Genomic DNA, 23,529 nt, shown 5'->3' on the forward strand with positions numbered 1-23,529 from the left:
CAGTTGATGAGGCTCTTTCTTTAAATTCTCCCTCAAAGGTTTTAGAAAAACTGTTTTGCTCTGAAGCAGACATCCTGAACCCTGCTAGGCTAGTAATGAGCTCGTGTTTCCAAAATAATCCTGTTCACATACACTAAAGTGTCTGCTTATATAGAACTTCAACTCATCTAGGGAGAACTACTAGAATAACAAACGTTGGCATCCAAATCGAAACAGCATGAGGCTCCCAACAAATGTTTATGAAAACATTTGATTTCTTATAGTCAGTTTAATTTTGAAATGTATGCCCATGCCTGTGTCCAAGGACGGTGTCTCTGGGACTCTGTTACTCCCCCCACTTTCTGAAAACCAAACACACATCTTAACCCTGGCCCCACACATGACACGACTCACCAGAAACAGGCACCATAATGAGAAGTCAGGTATGTCACTCTGAGACCACCCTACGAGAGGGGGCCCAAAGATCACGAAGCCAAGGTCCCTCACGGCAACCCTGGTAATTAGACACTAATAATGGACTGAAGGTGTAAAATTCACCTCAACTCACCACCAACAGACTAAACAATCCAGATGAGGAGAGAAGTGTTTTTGTGAGGCACAGAGAGAATTAATACCACCACCAGAAAGCTTGCAAAAGCCTATCAACTTTGACCAATGTAATGGAATAATAACGACTATTTTGAAACAAATGGCATTAAATCAGAAGGAAATCCTGAGACCTCCTTTGGAATCATTAGAATGCTGATATTTTATGAATGAACATCAGTTGGACGTTTGTTCTTAATATTAGCAACTTCAACAATCACTAATGTGTCTGCTTTTTTTTTTTTAATTCACTACTTTGCTTCTCACAGGACACTGGTTTCACGGAAGAAAAGAACCCCTATGGCATGTGAATGGTCCTTCTCTTATTGTGAAAGAAAATATATACTGTTAAATAGAGAAGGAAAACTATCATTTTCATCGTGTGATGGATGGGTATATGTGATGTTCTCTGACACAGAGAAACCATTTGACATTGATTTTTTTCTTTTCATTCCGCAGTACCCATGTCAGCCTATATTCTTCTCAGGAAAGATTGTGTTTTATGGTATGGAAAAAGGACAGGAATCTCCACTACTAGTGATTTTTTTTTCAGAAAAAAACACAACTTACAACCTACAAATATTTTTAAAGTGGAATTAAATGAAGGCTTTTAGTAAACTTTTCAGATTATTGGAATTTATTCTTCCTAAAAGGGATTTAAAATTTATTCATTTATTTATTTGTTTGTTTTTATTATTATTTTTGGCCATGCCCACGGCATGCAGATGTTCCTGGGCCAGAGATCGAACCTGAGGTATAGCAGTGACAACTCCTTAACCACTAGGCCACCAGGGAACTCTGACATTTGGGAAGTTAAAAGTTAGCAGATGGACAGGGGAGAAATGCTCACCTTTGCTGATTGCTAATAGCAATTCCATTACTAATCAATGCACTCTAATAACTTGGGGAAGAATATTACTTAAAGGACTATTAAAAAAAACCTTACCTTTTGGGATCTACGATTTTGTAGAGTTTTCCATTGTGAGTCTGGGTCATACTTTTACTACTTGATAGAATGTAAACTTCACCTAGGAAGAGAGAAATATAGGAAGTCAATTCACAGTATTATAAAGCCTTACTTTCTATTGCCTAGCAGGTGATATATATATATATATATATATATACACACACACACATATATATATACACATACACACATATATATGTTTGTATATACATATATGATACATTCCTAAATCCTCAGGAAGATGTTGCCTGAAGATCATAAGAGTTTCACAGGTCCACCTTGACATCCAGATTCTGATCACTACTTCTCAAGTGCAAGCAGATATTAATCTGTCTCCCAAGTGATGGGAACAGCCTCCTAACTGATCTCCCTGATTCTACTCTCAACATACCAGCCACAGAGATTCCTTAAGAGGCAGATGAGATTACAGAAACGGAGTCACACTCCTCTGGTTCAGTACACTCCAACGGTTTCTAATCTCTCTCTGAGCAAAGATGGGTCCTGATGTGACCTAGGATGTTCCCTCCTTACTGCTCTGACTCCATCTGCACTGTTTTGCCCCCTTGTTCACTCCTTTCTAGCCTCACTGGCCTCCTGACTTTGGACATAAGCTCCTATCCCAGGCTCCTCCAGTCTCAGCATCTGTCAAGTCCTAGGTGCTTTTTTCTGTCTCTCAAATCTGTGCTTAAATATTACCTCTCTTGATTGTACTATTCAAAAGTACACCTGTCCAAACCCCTAGCAATCTCTATCCCTCTTTACAATCCAATTTTCCTCTTAAGCACTTATGACCAACTAACATTCCATGTACATTTATTTACTTATGTATGTATGTATTTTCTTTTTAGGGCCGCGCCCACACATATGGAAGTTCCCAGGCTAGAGGTCAAATCAGAGCTGCAGCTGCCAGCCTATGTCACAGCCATTGCAACACTGGATCCGAGCTGCATCTGTGAGCCACACCACAGCTCAAGGCAACGCCAGACCCTTAACCCACTAAGTGAGGCCAGGGATCAAACCCACATCCTCATGGAAACTAGTTGGGTTCATTTCTGCAGAGCTACAACAGGAACTCCAAATGCATTTTAAAACAGTTATTGTACTGTCCTCCTTTAGCATATATATTTCATGACAACAGTTTTGATTGTTGGCTCTTTATCTGCTCCTGTACCACCAACTCCTAGAACAGAATTTTGTACTGAATAGGTGCTCAATAAATATTTGTAGAATGCATATAGAACAGCGAGTTTTATCTTGGTTGATCCTTCCCAAGACTGAAAAGTTTGGTTACCAAGTTGTTACTGTACATTGATAATTTGAGGCCAGTTGGAATTGGGTACTCCTGTTTAATTTTTAACAATTTTTTTTTGTTTAAAAATTTTTTTAAAAAAATATTAAAATAAAAATATTTTATTTTTTCACTCCCAACTCCACATCTCTAGTTTTGGGAGTTAGGCTCTGTGCCCAATGATGACGTACAACAGACAAGTGCCCTCCTGGGAAAGAACCTCTCTCATTTATTACCAATTCTTTGACATCCATATAATTCAAGACATAGAATGGATCACATGCATAGGGAATTAGAAGCTGTATTTATGATTCTATGTTGTGAAGGCTTTCAAATTTATATTTGGTTGTCATTCATGAACTACTCTCTGATTTAGTCTATATTTCTCTATTCTCCTCTATTACCATGCTATTGTTATGTATTAAGCACACTCTATTGCTTTCTTACTTCTGTAAAGGATGTTATGGAATTTACATTAAAAAATACAAATGAACAGAATAGGAAAAATAAAAATGAAGTTAAAAAGCCAAGGAATGTAAGAAAAAAAATTTCATTATTCGTCAAGTACTTTATGTAGTTTACCGCATTTAATCCTTACAATGAACCCATCCTGATTCCACGTTAAAAACAAACACATACATACGTAGGAAAAAGTGTCAACACTTTATTTCAAAAAACGAAAAATCAGGAGTTCCCATCATGGCTCAGCAGAAATGAATCTCACTAGTATCCATGAGGACACAGGTTCAATCCCTGGCCTTGCTCAGTGGGTTAAGGATCCAGTGTTGTGATGTGCTGTGGCATAGGTCTCAGATGTGGCTCAGATCTGAACAGTGCTATGGCTGTGGTGTAGGCCAGCGGCTACAGCTCCAATTCGACCCCTAGCTTGGGAACCTCCATACGCTGCCAGCGTGGCCCTAAAAAGACAAAAAACAAAAACAAACCAAAAAATAAAAAATCGAACTCATTTTCTTATATGGTTCTTAATTAAAGCCCAAGAGTTTTCCATTAAAGAATAAGCCAGTGAAAGTATGTTTATTTATTTTTGTTTTGCTTTTTTGTCTTTTTGCCTTTTCTAGGACCTCTTCCCGTGGCATATGGAGGTTCCCAGGCTAGGGGTCGAATTGGAGCTGTAGCCGCCGGCCTACGCTAGAGCCACAGCAACGCGGGATCCAAGCCGCATCTGCAACCCACACCACAGTTCATGGCAATGCCAGATCCTTAACCCACTGAGCAAGGGCAGGGATCGAACCCACAACCTCATGGTTCCTAGTCAGATTCATTAACCTCTGTGCCACGACGGGAACTCCTATTTTTAATTATGCAATACACATGATGTTGCTTTGCAGCAGTAAGGACTGTGTATGCTTCACTTCTTGGTTCTCTTCCCCATATTGTTTTAAATTCGGATAGATATTTGGATATTTGCACCAAGGCAGGTGACACTAACAGGATGAATGGTGGAGTCATTTGTAGTAAGGGCTGGGGAAATCAAAATTATTCAGTCCCAACAGCTAAATACTCATCTCTGACTCTGCCACAAACAATTTGATCCTCTTTTATAGTTTAAAATCAGTTTGCCAATGACATTACAGAGGTTTTAAGTGAAAATGGCTCTCTTTCTGGTTCTTTTGAATGGGATAGGAGAATTTCAAGGGGAAATTAGTTTTAAGATGCTTTCAATGCTAGAACAAGAAAAAAAAAGACAGATTGGATTTCTTTCATTTGTTATATTCCTGTGGTTCTGAAGTCTGTTTTGTGTTTCAGGAATTTTGTCTGAATCCCTTGATAACCTACATAATTGGCATGGAGCTATTTCTGATGGATTCTCTATTTGATGTAGGAAAACCAAATCTACACGTTGAGAGAAAGTATTCTGATTTAGTGGAAAACACAAATTTTCTTTCTTAATACCTAGAAATTCATTTCTGAGGCTAAAGGAACATGGTAGCCATAGTTTGTTTGGATATTGTTCTCTAAAGGGAATCATTATGAAAGCTAAATTTATCAAATTGAAAATTGGTGGCATTTCACTCTTTGATATTATTCCAATATCAACTCCTTTTTTGCTGGTTAAGCTACATACGTTTTGATAACATACTGATAAATAAATTGTATGTTATCCAGTGGATCATCAATGAGAAGATAATTTCTATTCTGTTGGAAAGCAGATCTACAAACTCAGATAATCTTGCACAAATTTCATGCCCCAATGGGCAAAAAAAAAAAAAAAAAAAAAAAGAAAATTAGGAAATAAAGGATTAAGTGCAATTCAGGTTGCAACAAATTTTCTATTTATTCCAAGAGACACGGATAAGTGCAAAAGTTTTCAGATAGAGAATATAAACAAGTGGCTCAATGGCATCAAAAAATATCAGTAGACATTTAAAATTTTCTCTTTTCAGGACTTAGAAATTCTCCTTTGTTCCTGCCTCCCATTGTCCTGCTTTGTAACTCATATTGCTTGAGGTGAAACAAGATTAAAGACCCCCCCCCCCCGCCAGAGAAAGTTCATTGGAAGAGAACACTGAACTGGACCATCTCGAATCTCTACAGGAGATCATATTTGCTAGAGGTTACATTTCCAGCAAATGAAGGATGAGACTGTTATACTATTTTTCAGAGCAGAACAAAGTCTCTTGGGCAAGGGTTGGGAATGGAACTTGACAGAAATAGTTTGTACAGTACCTAATTCGTCTTCTCCAAATCCCAATATGTGACCTGAAAAGTAACCTCTACAGGAACCACCGTTGCCGAGACAGAGTGGTTTTTCTTGCCATTGCTTGCTCACAGGACTTTGCTGGAGAGTTAAGAAATTCCTATGACAAAAACATACCGGAAACCTATGATGAAAATATGCTTTTGCCTAAAAGACAGAATAAGGTGTTTAAAATAAAACTCATTAATACATAATTGTTGTTGTCATAGGCATAGCTTCTAAAGGGAAAAATAATATAGCCCATAATGTGTGTCACTACTCTGAAGATCCCACGTGAGGAAAAAGTACTTAAAAATAATGTTTTGTTTGGGGAGGGGTGGTACTAAAAGTATCTGAATATGGGAAAAACCCTCCCCTTCATCTAGAGAATGATACTTCCTCTCTAGGACCAGACTTCCTTTTCTAGTGCCTTTTAGCAACCAATCGTATCAGCTCTGCTATATGCCTGAATGCCAGCAACTTGGGAAATAAGATTCTTAACTTGGATTTCATCAGAGTTTCTTATAATTTTTCTCAATGTGAGTTCTCAACTGTAGGCTAAAATCTAATTGTGTAGTATTTCTATCAGTAGAGACAAATGAAGGTCTGTTGCCAAAAGTCCTGAAAATCTGGCAAAAAAGAAATTCTTAGCCTTCCAAGATAATTTTTAAAATATTTACACAGCTCAGGTAAAACCGTGGTTTTCAAATTCCTCACGATCATGGTAAATGTACGAGAAGGATGAAGGGAAGAGCTTAAATAACACAAACCCTTCATCTGAAGACTTCGCTGCTCTTAATTATTTTATGAATTTTATCAAGTCTGTTTAAAAAGCATCTTGTAGGAAGTTCTTTAATTACACCACCCTACATGGTGAAACTAAAAGAGAATACTAATATTCATGTGTGCCCAACACCTGACTTCCAAAAGGAGGCAATCGTTTGAATATTTTACCAATATTTTATGATTTGCTCCATAATCAATGGATATGTCATTTGCTCTATCAAATTGTAGTATCAGGAAACCTACCCATTACGGTCTCCAAACACGTAGCTCCCATAGAGTCTTTCAGACTGGCAGCCTCGGTAAACAAATCCTCCAACCAAAGGACCATTACTGAAAGGCTTGAATTCTAAAAGTGATGGCTCACTTTCTGGAAATAAATAAACATAACATTAGATGAAATCAAACACATTTTCATAAAGGAAACGTAATCCAGGCCACTCCACAATTATTATACAGTAATTTACTTTAACTCTGAAATGTGTTCCGTGATGCATAAACTGGACCCTTGCTATAAACAGTGAAAATAAACACTCCTTTTGCTTAAATATTATAAAATGTAAAGGGCTTCCATGTATAGTATGTATAGTGGAATAAATAGGAATGCTCTGCAAATGTTTGTTCTAATGGCCAAGACATCAAATTTTCAATGAAACCAGAATCTGGAGATTTTATAAATCATGGACTTTAGAACCAAAATACTTAAAAAATAAAACTTTTTATTATTATTTTTTTTGGCACCCCATGGCATATGGAGTTCCTGGGCGAGGGATCATAGTTGCAACCTAAACCACACCTGCAGCAACACCAGATCCCTAACCCACTGTACCGGGATCAAACCTGTATCCCAGAGCTCCCAAGATGCTGCAGATTCCACTGTGGCACAGTGGGAACTCCAAAACCTAATTTTTCTTTTTTCTTTTTCTTTTTAGGGCCACACGTGTGGCATATGGAAGTTCCCAGACTAGGGGTCAAATTGAAGCTGCAGCTGCCAGCCTCCACCACAGCCACAACAATGTGGGATCCGAGCTGTGTGTGTGACCTACACCATAGCTCATGGCAATGCTGGATCCTTAACCCATTGAACGAGGCCAGGGTTTGAACCCACTTCCTCATGGATACTAGTCAGATTCATTTCCACTGCGCAGCAAAGGGAACTCCCCAAAACTTAATTTTTTAATACTGAATTTTTTTTTATAGAAATGCTTCTGCATATATCTAGTAACCTGAGCCAGACCTCTGTCAAGTTATATAAAATGTTTAAAAGTTCACACTTTCATGAAAGTGAAGGTACGATACATAAAAGGTCTTCAAGACCACACTTGATGCATATTTTAGAACACTAGCACTTAGTCAAGAAATGTCTTCATTTAAAATGTTTTAAGAGTTTTGTTTACAGAGTCATGTGGTGAACAAAGTCTATTTCGGTCATTCCTTCTGAATTACATGTGTAGAGTCACGGCTCTCAATCTTTCCATGCACATCATTATGAATTATGCCAATCGCAATGGAAAAGATGTAAAACCAGCTGCAAGTTAATCAGTACATTATTCATTACATACTTTAATAAGTCACTATCAATAGGAAGTACTTTAGGCAAAAGCTTTTGTGGAAAGACTAATTCTGAAGTCTTTCCCCATCTCCACGTGATCATGAGGCATATGATATAATAAAAAGTAGAAAAGGTAGGTTTTAAGTAACCAGGACACTGAGAGGCAGCATAAGGTCATGAACTCTGGAGTCAGGCTGTCGGGGTTCAGATCCGAGTCCTGTCATTTATGTTGTGTGACAACATTTCTGTGTCTCAATTTCCTTATCGGTACAGTGGGGCCAAGAAGTATCACATAGGGTTTTTCTGCAAATGAAATGAGTGAAGTTTATAAAGTGCTTATTTCAGGGGCTGGCATGTAGTAAGCGCTGTGGATGTGGTTATTTGGTTTTTTTTTTTCAGATTTATTGAGGTATAATTAACAAAATTGTACATCATGGCAATTTGATATATGTATACATTGTAAAAGGATTCTGTGGCTGTGTTTTTAATACATAAATGTCGGGCTATCAGTAAGTAACCAGTTTCAGCTGAACCCCAATTAATGTGATTGTAGAATTTAGTTTCATCTACAAATAGAGCCAAACTTCCCACAAGGTAGTGACTCATTAGATTTTTTTTCCTAACCACATTATTCCTTGGTTTGGCTTTAAGACGACGCACACACACATACACGAATACCTGAAAAAAAAAAAATAACTGAATACCACATGAACTAACACAGCTGCTTCATTCCCGGTACTAAGTAAATACCTGTATTGAATGAATAAATAGAAGAAGCAATCAATTTCATAATCTTAATCTACTATGTTCCCTGAATCATAATAATATTTGATATATTGTTTCCTCCAAAAGGAGTAAATACAAAAACATTGAAAAATATTAGCCTTATAGTTTTATATGTATCTCCAAATAGAGTAATCATGTTATTAAAAATAAGGTTTAAACATTCCATCTTCATGACTTGGGTAAATGACATGTTTTTACAAGTCTACTACTTTGTTTTCTCTAAAATAAACACCTTTAAAAAATTACATTCTTATTTGAAACACTTGTAATTTTCCTAATTGCTGAGATGAGCTTGTTGGATATTGAGAAATTTACCTTTAATACTTGTTTTTTCCTCTGTGTATAAGATGTTAAGACAAGTTCTCCCTTATATCTTAAATACATAGAAGGTATTCATCTCGATTCTCAGATGAGCAAAATATAAACTGCTAACTTTTGAAGGTCCATTAAATTTTTTGGACCTACAGAGCACCATTCAATCCAGGGGAAAGGTAATTACCCAAATGGAACCCCTAGGGCTTGTAAGAGTCACTGGACCTTTAAGACCGTGAGCAGCTGACTGCCTTACCACTCTTGGGCCGGTGTTTTGATGCTTTCCTAATTGCTTGTTCTGCAGAAATCCTCTTCTCTTCAATTAATATACTAAAATAAAACAAAGTCCAGGCTAAAGCCAAATCAATAAATTAGGCTCTACTTACCATAATCTTTCCCCTTTATTATCTGGAGGATTCTGGCTGATGATCTGTTCTTTCCATTGGAGTCTGAACAAAGAATTGTTAAATTGATGTTGATATCAGTGGGGTGTCGATCCACAGCACATCTGCAACAAAAGGGGAGACACTCATGAACTCCCATCAGGGTATCTTCCAAGCTCAGACTAGAGATTCCTGACATAGGAGCCCTTTGTGGGCTGGTGAGGATCCTTGGGCCACTTGGTTTAGAACTTCTAGAAACCACCAAAGGAAACAGCCTGATATATTTGGTTACTCTGCTGAAGTTTTATGATCTCTGGACTCTATTTCTGAATTTCTCTTGGTATCTCCCTCCATGATGAATGTACACACTGCCTTGACACATTTCTCAGTCTGTTGTGAAGGAATAGCAGGTGTGTAATAACACTGGCAAAGAGCAACAACAGTGGTATCATCAACTCATATCACCTGTAGGACATGCAGTCCCCAACTTAAGATGATTGATTCAACTTTACAATGGCGTGAAAGTATTACGCATTCAGATGTACTTCCCACTTTGAATTTTGATCTTTTCCTGGGCTGGTGACATGCGGTACATTAGTCTCTTGAGATGCTGGGCAGCAGAAGCAGAGCACCCAGTCAGCGTGTGATCACACAGGTGAACAAACACTGACACCACCCTGTATCCCTGCAACCACTCTGTTTTCCACTTCTGGTGCAGTACTCAATACATGACAGGAGATGTTCAGCCTCAGACAGGCCCTGTGTTAGAAGCTTTGCCCAAATGGTAGGCTCACGTACGTGATTTTATTTTATTGTCTCTTTAGGGCCACACCCATGGCATATGGACGTTCCCAGGCTAAGGGCTGAATCTGAGCTGCAGCTGCCGGCCTACACCACAGCCACAGCACTGGGTGGGGGTGGGGGGGAATCCGAGCAATGTTTGCAACCTACACTGCTGCTGACGGCAACACTGGATCCTTAACCCACTGATCAAGGCCAGGAATACGAACCCGCATCCTCTTGGATACTAGTCGGGTTCTGAATCCTCTAAGCCACAACAGGAATTCCTTACCTAAGAGTTCTGAGCACGTTTAAGGTGGGCGAGGCTGGGCGATGGTGTTTGGTAGGTGAGGACCATTAGGTGCATTCTCCATTTATGGTAGTTTCACGGGGACTTAACCCCAACCCCATTGCGAGTCAAGGAAGATCTGTATTAGCTATAGCATTAGCTTTGTGTTTCTTACACAGAATCACTACATTCTAAAGCCTGGGTTGCTCTAACAAGGGAAAGCATGCACTCCAATTTAAGGAATAAAATACGGCTGGTCCCTACAGCCACTGAGGTTTTTCTTGTGAACTCTGACTTCGTGCTCACCCCTACTCTGGGGCCAGATTATTTCTGTGACTTAAGCCACTGACTGTAAACTCTATGAGGACAGGAACCACTTCCAATCTCTTTATCACTGTATTTCTGTTCCCTAGTTCAAATCTAGGAATATAAGAGGGGCCCAATATTTGTTGAATATTTAAATCATTGAGGAACTAGGCATGGGGGCTTGGGGTTGAGGGAAGAATGAAGTTGAATAATATTTTTAAAGCTCTCTGTGATCACACAGGTGAACATACACTGACACCATCCTGTATCCCTACAACCACTCTGTTTTCCACTTCCGGTGCAGTACTCAATACATGACAGAGATGTTCAGCCTCAGCTCTCACAAATGTGGAAAACTGACTTGCCTTGTTTTTAGGTTTCTAAAACTTGGCATTACTGACACTTGGGGCCAGATATTTCTTTGTTTGGGAGTAGAACGGGGTGTTCTGAGAATTGTACCATGTTTGGCAGCTTCTCCGGCCTCCGCCCACTAGATCGGTACCGTGACCTCCTTCCAACTCGTGAAACCAAAAAATGCTTCTCCTCATTGCCAAATGTCCTCTGGGGGCCAAAATCATCCCCCTGAGAATCACTGTTTTAGGCCAACAAAATACATCAGTGACAAAAACAAAATTGTGGGTGTTATTAATAAATTAAAAAAATTAAAATCTGAGAGTAGGTTCTGGGGCTTAAGCAACATGAGTCACCTGCAGCAATTATTTCAACAACAACAATTACAACAAAACAAAGCCTATCGGCGCCAGGTGATCCCACTCATCTTAAAGAAACTCTAAGCCTGATCTTCGAAACGTGGGTTAGCTGTTCTGGGGCCACAGTCCCCTTCTTGTCCTCATTAATTCAATGATTCTTAGCACGCAATGTCTGGCAGGGATCATGCCACAGACCTGCTGTGACTTAAGGTGGATCTAAGTCCATACAGAGTGGGAAAATTTTCCTGTGTTGCCTTTTATTTTTTTTGCTCTTTTGCTTTTTAAGGGCTGCAGGCAGCATATGGACATTCCCAGGCTAGAGGTCAAATCAGAGCTACAGCCGCCAGCCTGCGCCACAGCCACAGCAATGCTGGATCCAAGCCGCACCTGCGACCTACACCACAGCTCACAGCAATGCCGGATCCTTAAGCCACTGAGTGAGGTCAGTTATCAAACCCACATCCTCATGGATACCAGTTGGATTTGTTTCCACTGCACCACAACGGGAACTCCCCTGTTTTGCCTTCCTTTTGAAGATGGAGAAACTATGACCGGAAAAAAAAAAAAAAGAAAAAAAAAGTGACCTCTTTCTAACAAGAAAGAGCAAATCTGGAAGAAAAGGCCAGGTCTCCCAAAGGTGTTGGAGGCCACGAGGTCTAGCTCTGGCTGAACACCACATCCACTAAGAAGCACTTGGGCCTTTTAAGCTCTAGTTTTTTTATACAAAATAGAGCCGACAGGGAAACTTCTCTGTATGATACTGTAAGCATCCATGTAATGGTAATGGTAGGTCTGCGTCACGGGGCCACAGTCCCCTTCTTGTCCTCATTAATTCAGTGGTAATGGTAGATCCATGTCATGCACATGTGTCCAAACCCTGAGGCTGTACAACCCTAAGAGTGAACATAAGGTAAACGATGGTCTTTGGTGGGAGTAAATGAACTATGGGTACATAATGTAATGAGGTGTTCGTGTAGGGTCACTGATTATAACAAATCCCTGAGGTGGGGGATGTTGATAGTGGGGGAGGCTATGCATGTGTGGTGGCAGGGGTCTACAGGAAATGTCTGTACTTTCTGCTCAATTTTGCTGTCAACTTAAAAGTGATCTAAAAATTAAAGTCTTTTTCAAAAAGGAGGCGGTGCACTATGCCTGCTTCCTTGGAGTGCCAGCTGAGAGTTATCATTAAGATGATAGGCACAAGAGACTCGGTTTGCTGCTCTGCACCAAGGTGCTTAATAAAAGCCAGCTTTACTTTTTAGCCAATAATGATTTTCGTTTCCTTTCTGCTTTATTAAATCCTCGTTTGCCTGCAACACTCTCGGAGGGAGGCAGACTGTTCCGTCAGCCCTCTACCGCCGGAGGAGCTAAGACTCCACAGCTCAGGCATTCTGCCACACGTAAGGTCTGGAAAGCACCTCGCCCTGTGTTTTTACACTGAGGGTCCGGGACCCCCCGGGAAGGTTGCATGAAGGCTCCAGTGGGATTGTGGTGACTCAGGCTGCTCGACTTCAAAGTGTGCTGCTTTGTGGTGGTGTCTGCGCGTTCTGAGCTATAGGAATGGAATGTGACAGTTTCCTCCACATCCTGAACCCACCTTAAGTATTCCCTGTCGCACAGATTTTAAGATCTGCTGAGATGCCAGAAAGGAAATGAACTGTACACTTGGACTTTGATGGAGGGGAGATGAAGGGCAGCAGGGATTATAAAAATAAAAAGTTTGAGAAATACTCACCTTGCACATAGTGAACACTCAATAAACATTAAATGGCAATAATAACTTAACTAGTAAATGAATAAATGTGGCCAGATACCCCTCAGTATGAATAACAGACCACAGATCGGATGAAGTTTTCATGAAAGAATTGCTCTAGTATGCTTCCTAGCACCTTCAAGGACACCCCAATTTCTCACTCTACATACGTCTTCATGGTCCTTTCCTTATGGTTCATTGTAGTAAACAGTCAATCTGAATTTATTTAGAATATGTGATTTTTAAGTCCAAAAATGTTGACATTTAGCTCAACTCCTTCCACATGATGCTGCGTCATCACATGTTCAATGAAGCTATGATAATAAGAACCATAATTTATTTAAAATCTATCAGGTGTGTCAGACACTCTGTTTGGCGTTCCATTTATAGATTGGTATTTAACCATTACAGCCTCCTTGCAAGGTGGCCGGTACCATCCTCATTTCATGTATAAGGAAGTTAGGATTTTGAGGAGGTCTAGGGAGACAATGAAAGGCTGAAAGTCTTATTATCTCTCTGAATTGTTCAGATTGAAGTTTCTTTTATTTATTTATTTATTTTTAAGGGCCACACCTGTAGCATATAGAAGTTCCCAGGCCAGGGGTGGATCAGAGCTGCAGCTGCTGGCCTTCACCACAGCCACACTGGATCCGATGTGACCTGCACCACAGTTCACGGCAACATTTAACCCACCGAGTGAGCAAGGTCAGGGACCGAACCCACATCCTCACAGACACTATGTCGGGTTCTTAACCCACTGAGCCACAATGGGAACTCCCAGACTGAAGTCTTAATTGTGTCTCTCGTCCAACAGTGTGTAATGATTACTCTCCAAAATGTTAAGGTGATTTTTCTCTGTGAAGGTTCCTGTGCCTTGTCTGATTTGTCTTTTCCACCTCTGCTTCACACATTAGAAGAAAGAGGACAAAATACTGGGTGAGATAATGAACTGGTGTGGCTTTAGAGGCACACACTGGATACCACTCGTGACAGCTCTGTGCCCGGAAACACTCTCCTTCCCCACTTTCCAAATCCTGACCTGACTGTAAGACAGAAGAGAGGACAGGCTTGTGTTCTCACCTGCCTGGATCATGTAGGCCATGGGCAAACACCTCCGGGGGCTGGTTGGTGCTGTTGAAGTGCGGGTTGCTCCTGGGTATGGAATACGGCACCTGACACATGTCAGTGTCCACATCCAGCCGGAGCACCGAACCTGTGAAGTCGCTGAGGGATCGGAAGACAGCATAAATGCCTTTTCTTTTGTATTTCACCTAACCACATGGGGGCAGGTTGCTCTACAGATAAAAGAATGGGGCCCATAACTGAAACAATATTATCAAATTCCAAATTCCATATCAGGGGGCAGGTTGGTTTCAGACAAGTGGCAGCACCAAGACACAGCTTGATGGTGGCCAAAGGCTGCAGCATCAGGGGGGGCGCTGCTTTTTGCATCTGCCCTCTAAAATTTTTTTGCCAATCTTAATGTCCCCCAAGAAGCTCCCCTGGACGATGTTAGTCCATTCCACAGAGTGATGTCAGGGCAGCCAAACAGTAGCCGGGGCACAAACCACACAGCGGGAACTGGTTTTAGGACATCTCCGTATAGAGACTTTCAAAAATGTTACATCAGCATATTTATTCAATTCCTCTTCATTTTATAAATACAGGCACATAATAAAAGTTGGATATTTAACCAAAGTGATAGAATTCAAAGACCGTTCTTAACTCACTGAAAACATTCTAACATCTTGGGGAACCTGTGTTTGTGTGTGTGTGTTTACCTTAACCCGTCCATTTCTTCCATATCATCCAGTGTGATCATCCCGTCACCGAGGATGATGTACAAAAAGCCATCAGGACCAAAGAGCAGCTGTCCCCCCAGATGCTTTCTGTGGAGTTCGGCGACTTCTAGGAATACTCTGGCTGTTCTCAAATCAACTTGATGGGGATTTTTTCTGCATGGTGGGGAGGAAACAAACCAGGCTTGTGAAAGACATGCAGTGACTCCCCAAAGTAAGTACTAGACACAGAGTGAAGCAAACACGTGGCATATAAATAAGCATGTAGCTAATACAAATTACTGCTAAGTGATGTTATTTTCCAGGTTGCAGAGGCGGCATTTAAGTCGGAAGATGAGTGCGGAAAAGGGCCAAAGCTACCATTTTTCGCAGTTTTCTTGAAAGGCACGGGTGGGATTTTAAGCAAGACAGAGACTGTGGGTTAATTCTTGCCCCCTCCTGGTGAATCTAACTTCTCAACAAAAAATTACGAAGCGACAATGAGAAGAAGATGATGAACTGTCTTGGTGATACCTGGAGACTGTGTATTCCACAACCCTGAGAATATGGTCATGAGGCCCCATGGCCCACCGTTCCTGGTTGGTGGTATAAGACACATACAGCTTTCCATTTTTCTTATAATTGGGATGGAATGCAAGGCTTAGCAGTCCCCTTTCATCTCCTCCCTGCAGTCAAATGAAAAACACAAAGAATTGTGAAGTTAATTATGTTCTTTATTGTGTTTCAACTGGAACCCCCCAAAAGAGTCTCTTTCTTTCTCCTGGATAATCTTTGCCCAAACTCTTTTCTTTGCTTCCTTGCCTCCTGCACAAAAAGGATTATAAAACATTTCACTTTGCAGACCTCTTTAAGGGTTAGAACAAGACAATTGTCTTGGGGGGTTATCTATGCGCGAGACCCTCGCGCCACTTTTGTCAAGTGATTTGTGTGTGTAATCTGGGAGAGCTAGGAAGACAAGTTTAAGGGCTGGGAAGAATTCTTTGCTGGGTTACTAGGTTGCTTGTAGTTCGCTGAAGACAAATAAAAAGGTTCATAATCAGGAGTCACTTCTAATCCAAGTCTCCAAAACCTAAAACACAGTGTGGGCTGCCAGCTCCCACTGTCTTGGCAATCTGTTTAGAAAACAGTTAAATTGCTTGTGTAATACGTAAACCTTTGTTTCACCCTGGAGGCATCTACATCAGTTGTCACAAGCATGGTGGTCTGTTGTCATCGCTAGGTAATAAGCAGCCTTGGCCTATCTGCAGAGAAATGAGGTATTTTTACATGTATCCTTTCCCCACATGAGTTTTTTTCTTTATAGAAAGATGGAGAAATGAGAGGAGAGCTAAAAGCCGGGGCTGGGATTGGAGGGGGCAGGGAGAGAAACCCTGGAGAGGAAAGGGGACACTAGGAAATAAAAGAAAAATCCCAAACAACTTTCTTCTGTTATTATATGAATGTCAAGAATTGTATACGTTAGGCATGCCAAATGCTGTAACAATTAAAACATCATCGTGTTCTTAAATAGAAAGGCATTTTATCTTTATTTTCTGCTAATTCAGCTCGAGGAAACTCAATATGGTCTTAGCATTTGTTGTAGCCCACAAGTAGTCGAGGAATTTCTATAATGAAGTTAAGGTATCTAAAATTATCTAGATCAGAGACGTCAAGTTCATATTCTGGGAAGCCGGCGAACACTTCCCCTGTAGTCTGAGTTATATACAAAGATGAAAAATGTGAGGGAAACGGAATGTTTGCAAGTGCTGCTAGGACGTGACCTTTTCTATTTTTTTAATAATTTTTTATTATAATCGATTTACAGTGTTCTGTCAAATCCTGCTGTAGAGCAAAGTGACTCAGATATATATATATATACACACATATTCTTTTTCTCATATTATCTTCTATCACATTCTATCACAAGTGATTGGATCTGGTTCCCTGTGCTGTACAGCAGGACCCCATTGCTTACCCATTCTAAATGGGACAGTTTGGGAGTTCCCGTCGTGGCACAGTGGTTAACGAATCCGACTAGGAACCATGAGGTTGCGGGTTCGATCCTTGCCCTTGCTCAGTGGGTCAGGGTTCCAGCGTTGCCGTGAGCTGTGGTGTAGGTTGCAGACGTGGCTCGGATCCTGCGTTGCTGTGGCTCTGGCATAGGCTGGCAGCTGCAACTCCGATTCGACCCCTAGCCCGGGAACCTCCATATGCCTCGGGAGCGGCCCAAGAAATGGCAAAAAGACAAAAAAAAAATGGGACAGTTTGCGTCTACTAAGCCCAAACTCCCCATCCATCCCACTCCCTCCCTGCCTCCTGGCATTACCTTATATACACTATTTTATCAAACAGCACACCATCTCCCATGGAGAAAAGCTGTAAGTTACTCCTTAGAAGTGTTAGAGGAGGGAAAAGAATCTCTCATTCTGCAATTTCTTCACAAGGCTATGCTCCATCTTGGAAGCACTCTCCTGCTTTTGTCCCAGGGAATAGCATGGGTTACTAGCAAAGCCTAGAACAGTTTGTAGTTTGTATGCTACATGGATTTGTGAATATAAAGTTTCATGCATAAAATTTCACTTTTAATAAGCATTGTTTCTTTTATCTCCTGGATTAGAGAAAAGCTACTTTCAGATATAGGCCATCCAAAGAGGAAACATCCAAAGTTCGTGCAGACATAATACGGTGGCTGCGAATAGCCCGCAAGGACCCACTGCTCAAATGTCAAAAAAGTCAACCTCTTCATTTGCATACCGCATTATGCTTAATTTCAATGTTAAGCCAAAGAATAATCTCACTGACAAGTAAGGCTCTCTGACTATGATTTATGAATGAGTCTCCGTTTTTTGGATTATCTTGTTACGACAATTTTACTATTGTTGCTTTTTTTCTTCCTATATCTTCATTAAACAAATATCTCTTGCCTTTCTTATGAGACCTTGAAAGCGGGCATGCATAACTAAGATTCGATTGTAGAAAAGCCACTGTGCATCTAAACCTCCTTGATGGATGTATAAGGAGGGAAGCCTAGGGGGTGGGATTTAGTTTGCAAGAAATTCCTCTTCTGCATGTATTTCCCTCTAAAGCTGTGAATGCAGTATGAATATTGCATGCCCACTTCACAAATGTTTGTGCTCCACTATAAGAAGCTTTTGTTGAAAGCAGCTCTTTTGTAGTTTTTAATCAAATCATCTGAAAGACAATTTGAGCTGGAGAGCAACATGGTTTAAAACTGCGTAGGCTGCTTTTTGGGAATTAGGAATGTGAAATTTCTGCACTGTCGGAAGACAGAAGGGAAAAGAGATTTAAACCAAACCACAAGTGAGAGAAGGTGGTCGTTTACCTGGAAGATTCACCTATTGCAGGATCGCATTTGAGGGGGCATCACTGGCTTTTATTAAAGTGCCAAATATGGAAATAGAACGAGACATTTGAATGGCAAGAAACACATTTGAAAAGCGTCCTGAATTTTTCAGGTTATAGGATTTACATTTGTTTAATCATTACATACGATTTCATTTTTTAAAGTCAATTTCCAGGTGCAAAGTAGTGTTCTGGGTGACCTAGAGACATGACTAATTACTCAAGTCATTTCAGAGAAATACTCACTTTCATAACTATATTGATGAAAAATGCAGCATACTATGTGACCATCCCAGAGTCTCTCTTGAAACTAGCTTTTTAAATTATATGATATAACTTGACTCCTAAATGTTCAGAGATTGGGAGGGAGGGTGCTATGACTGCTGTCAGGAGACTGAAGTATTGGTAGGCTCACACTGAGCTTGAATTGGCCTTCAGAGTTATGCTGTCCATTTAAAGTACGTTCCTGACCAATCTTAAGGATGGAGAAGTCTGTTGATGGCGCATGTTTAGTTTTGGACCAAGGTCAGAGGCCATGATGCCAGAACCACCACTGGACATTTGAGGCTTCCAGACCTTCTGTGGTTGCCTCAATCACAGTCTTCCCCAGCACCCAGGCCCAGCCCGAGAAGGTGAGTGCCGGCCCCAGGTCTCCCAAGCTGAGCAGAAAGCCCTTGTGTCAGTGTTCCTGACACTCTTGATACTCCTTCCCGTCCTTTCCCCTCATTACGTGTAGCTTTACAGAATTAAATCCATGCACTCCTTCCAGAAATGTCAAATTATTGAACTTTTTATTGAGCAGCTGGGGAGAAGGAACCTCTAGTGATTAATCAGTACAGCCAAGCTGTCTGAAAAGGGAGAAAGACACATTTATAGAACAGCAAATGGAAGATCCCTGGTGTGGGGAGCCACGCCTTGCAAAAAAGCACTGACTTCCACCATCAGCCTTTTGAAAACTCGTAACCCAACGCCTAAAAGGTTTTCCTTGGCCATGTGAAATGCAGCAATGCATCAGATGTTCACCTTATACCTTGTACTTCATTACTAACACCGATGGCTGTGTGTGGACGTTGAGCTTTTGGGAGTGCACATCACGGGCTAGAACCAAACTAGCGACATGTAATTTATGAACAGTACAGTAGGGTGTCCTTTGTTTGGGTAGTGCTTTTTTTTTCCAAGCTCACTGACGGAGCCTCAACCAGGCATCATCGAGGGCTGCCACGAGCCCCTCCCTTCCCCTTGCTCAGCCCTCCCAATACCACATCATCTTCTGGGCAGCCCCGCACCAAGCATCAGTGACTCCTCCAAGTCAGAGAGTTGAATGATTTGAAAATGATGTGCCCATACACTCTGCAAGCTGGCTGTTCACCCAGCTGTGTTTCAGAGTGAATCAAAAAATCCTCCTTAGGGACTTTTCATGAACAGTTAACTGCCATTCTAGTGATCATTCAGCTCTCAGGAACAATTTCAAAGGGTCAGCAGAAAAGAGACAGACCCCCACCCCCACCCCAAATAGAGAGTATTGATGACTTTTCATGTCAATACAAGATCAGATCTAGCCCTAGGGTTTTAAGATAAATTCTTTTCCGATGAACACGTCAAAGTTCCAACTAATTGGCTAAGAATATTCTTCCTAGAAGAAAATGAAGCATCTATGAAAAAGATGGGTAATCATAAACTGATTATAACAAGAAGAGATTTTTCCCTTTTAAAGAGAAATTGTGGGGTGTGGCCTTTCATTGCGAATATTTTATTTTATTTATTTATTTATTGTCTTTTTGCTATCTCTTGGGCCGCTCCTGCGGCATATGGAGATTCCCAGGCTGGGGTCAAATCGGAGCCGTAGCCACTGGCCTACGCCAGAGCCACAGCAACACAGGATCCGAGCCGCGTCTGCAACCTACACCACAGCTCACGGCAACGCCGGATCATTAACCCACTGAGCAAGGCCAGGGATCGAACCCGCAACCTCATGGTTCCTAGTTGGATTCGTTAACCACTGCGCCACGATGGGAACTCCGATTGCAAATATTTTAAAGAAAACACTCCCTTCATTCTTTCAATGTGGCTACAGTTAATTTTTTCTGATTTCCAACTTCTTTAAAATTTGCCTTCATATTTTATATTTGGCAGGTAACTTGTGCATTTTAGGGAACAGGACTGGGCTTCATTGAACTGCAAATACCGGTTCTCATTTTGGCATAGCTTCTTTAGCGACACTCTGGCAAGTGACTAGCTTCAAGTTCAGTGATCTATACAGCAGACTATATGGTATTGAGAAAGGAAGGAGAGAGAGATTAAATAATGCACTGCTAAGTTCAAGATATTCCTTGCTACCACCTTGTCAAAAAAATTACATTTAGTGTCCATTTAACAAATATTTATTGAATACCTACTACGTGTTAGGTACTTGGCACCAGGAATAGGATAATCAAGAAGAACCAATTCCTGGGAGTTCCCATCATGGCTCAGGAGTAACAAACCCAACTAGCATCCATGAGGATGAAGGTTCGATCCCTGACTTCACTCAGTGGGTTAAGGATCTGGCATTGACAAGAGCTGTCATTGCTGTGGCTGTGGTGTAGGCTGGCAGCGAGAGCTCCCATTTGACCCCTGGCCTGGGAACCTCCATAGGCCACAGGTGCGGCCCTAAAAAGACAAAAAACAAAAACAAAAAACAAACAAACGAATTCCTGCACTCCAGGAGCTTATCTGTGGAAACAGATAACAAAATAAGATTTCAATTGTTTCCCCCCTCCCCCATACTTCCTTATGCTGTTGATGGGGCAGGGGCAGTCGAACAGTGCTACACTGGTAGAAATATGCTTGGCCCCAAAAACACATATTAAAGAGGGTAAATATCTTTCTGGGTACTCAGAAAATTAACCTTTTCTGACACAAAGGTTGATCAGTATATTAGCACTGAGGTTTCTCATCTCTAAAACTGGATAAGAAAAAGGAAAAAAGCTTGTTTTTTTTCCCTTCAAGTTAATTACATGAAGATTTCACAGTGTCTGCTAACAGTGAAAGCCATCTTCTAACTTATCTTACTCATGTGACCGAAGCACATAGGTAGGAAGGAAGACCTCTGGTAGAACTGTTGTTTTCTAAATGATGGAGTTGCTAGGGATTAACATAGTAATGGAGTGGTGGTATATTTAATTCTCTATAAAATATATACTTTAGCATAAGGTAGGTCTTCACATTTCCTGCATTAATTGTCATTAGAATGGCTGTGTTCTGCTGGCACGTATCAGGAAAAAACCAAGGGGACTTGGAGACCAACCTGGGCCCCTTGTGCAAACCTGTGTTTCTTAGATTGGAACCTCTGGCTGTTCAGAAATGAGAAATACGTTTGTTTGAAGAATTATTAGCTCAAATACAATACAAGTGTATTGGTGTTCTGCTGCTGTAAAAATCCCTGCAAATTTAAGTGGCTTGAAACAATACAAATCTATGATCTTAAAATCTGTAGGTTAGAGTCTCACTGGTCTAAAATAAGTGTGTTTGCAGGGCTGTGTTCGTTTCTGGAGGCTCTAGGGTATAATCCATTTCCTGTCCCTACTAGCTTCTAGAAGCCATCTGGCATTTTCTGGTTCATGGCCCTAGAATCAACACAGCAGGGTGAATTCTTCTCATATTTCATCATCTGACCCCCTCTGCTCCCCCTTCCACTTTTAAGAATGTGTGATGACACTGAACCCACCCAGATAATTCAGTGTAAGTTTAATTCTATTGCCACCTCAACTCCTCTTTACCCTGTAAAGTAACATATTCACAGACTCTGGAGATTAGGACGAGGACATCTTTCAGGGAGGGGCATTATCTGCCTACCTGCACGGCTATTTTAATCTGTTTTTTTAAAAAAGATCCAAAGCCCCGATGACTTGAGCCATCCTGGCCATGAACTGCTGTGAGTGACCTGAAAGAGGAGACCTGGGGAGTTCCCCTATAAATCCACCAGGAGACACCTAAGGAAAGTGCTTTCAGGGCAGGCACTCCCTCAGCTGTCAGTATTCGAGAAAAGCAACAGCCTCCGGAGTGAGGTGAAAGCAGTTTGCAGAATTGAGGAGGAGAAGGAAGAGAACATGTGGGCATCTATGAATTCAGTCAAGCGCAAAACTCCTACATTAATCACAGGATGCAAGGAAGGTAAAATTCAGTGTGGGCAAATCATTTTTACAAATTGGAGGATTTTAGTCTCCCTGAAACTGTATTATTTTGCTTTGTTCTTAAGTTTCAAAATACACTGTAGCATATTAATTTCTTCACAACTTCTGGGAAAGGGGGGGAAGCATTGCTTTTTCAATAGTTCCTAAAGTCTCATTTGGTCTCAGAGGGGAATCAATCCCGGAGGACCCTGTGGGAGGGGCTGCATGATGTGGTTATGTGCTCTAATGAAAACTACATTTGGTCTTTGTCCCAGGTTTCTGGCACGGAGCTCCTAAAACCATTGGAATTTCCTGAGTGATAAGGGTGTCTTTTGTTCTTCATAAGGAGCCCTGTCAACCTTACCTGAGTTTAAGCTAAGAAGGGACTCTTGGTGGGCCCCCAGACAACTTCAGGATGGGGGGTGGCAGCCAGAGGAACCAAAAATGTAATTCAAAGATTGGAACTTTCAGTCGCATATTCCAACTTCCAGAGAGGGGTGAAGGACTGGAGGTTGGGTTCAATCACTAACGGCCATGATTTACTCAATCATGCCTCTTTAAAACCTTAAGCAGTGGGGTCTGGAGAGCCTCCAGGATGGTCAATACATTGAGGTGCTGGAGGGTGGCAGGCCCAGAGACGGCCTGGAAGCTCTATGTCCCCCAGCCCCTAGTACCTTGCCCTGTCCATCTCCTCCATCTGACTGCTCCCGAATTACAGCTTTTATAGGAAACCTGTAATAGTAAGTAAAGCAGTTTCTTGAGTTCTCTGAGTCATTCTATCCGTTATTGAACCTGAGGGGAATCGTGTGGGAAGCCCTGAATTTGTAATCAGCGGGGCAGAAATGTGGGTCGCTTAGGCACCCCAGTTGTAGCTGGTGCCTGTAGGGATGACAGCCTTGTGGGACTGGGCGGTTAATTTGTGGGGTCTGGGCTAACTCCAGATACAGTCAGAATTGAACTGGATGGTTGGACACCCAGCTGATGTTGGAGAAGTGGTTGATGTGAAAAAAACAAAACAAAAAAACCCCAAACCTTTGTCATTTGG

General features: G+C 41.2%; 1 protein-coding gene across 1 annotated transcript in view; it reads right to left on the reverse strand.

Annotated features, from left to right (window-relative positions):
• The window catches only part of HHIP (hedgehog interacting protein), an 86,611-nt gene that overhangs the window by 12,145 nt on the left and 50,937 nt on the right, over nucleotides 1–23,529 (reverse strand). The window contains exons 5-11 of the mRNA XM_047798595.1: nucleotides 15,505–15,656; nucleotides 14,974–15,147; nucleotides 14,273–14,416; nucleotides 9,358–9,479; nucleotides 6,568–6,691; nucleotides 5,529–5,659; nucleotides 1,532–1,613 (exon numbers count right to left, since the gene is read on the reverse strand). Of these exons, the coding sequence (XP_047654551.1) occupies nucleotides 1,532–1,613; nucleotides 5,529–5,659; nucleotides 6,568–6,691; nucleotides 9,358–9,479; nucleotides 14,273–14,416; nucleotides 14,974–15,147; nucleotides 15,505–15,656 (929 nt within the window). The remainder of the gene's footprint in view (nucleotides 1–1,531; nucleotides 1,614–5,528; nucleotides 5,660–6,567; nucleotides 6,692–9,357; nucleotides 9,480–14,272; nucleotides 14,417–14,973; nucleotides 15,148–15,504; nucleotides 15,657–23,529) is intronic.

Source organism: Phacochoerus africanus, chromosome 10, assembly GCF_016906955.1.
Source record: "Phacochoerus africanus isolate WHEZ1 chromosome 10, ROS_Pafr_v1, whole genome shotgun sequence".
NCBI classification, from domain to species: Eukaryota; Metazoa; Chordata; class Mammalia; order Artiodactyla; family Suidae; genus Phacochoerus; species Phacochoerus africanus.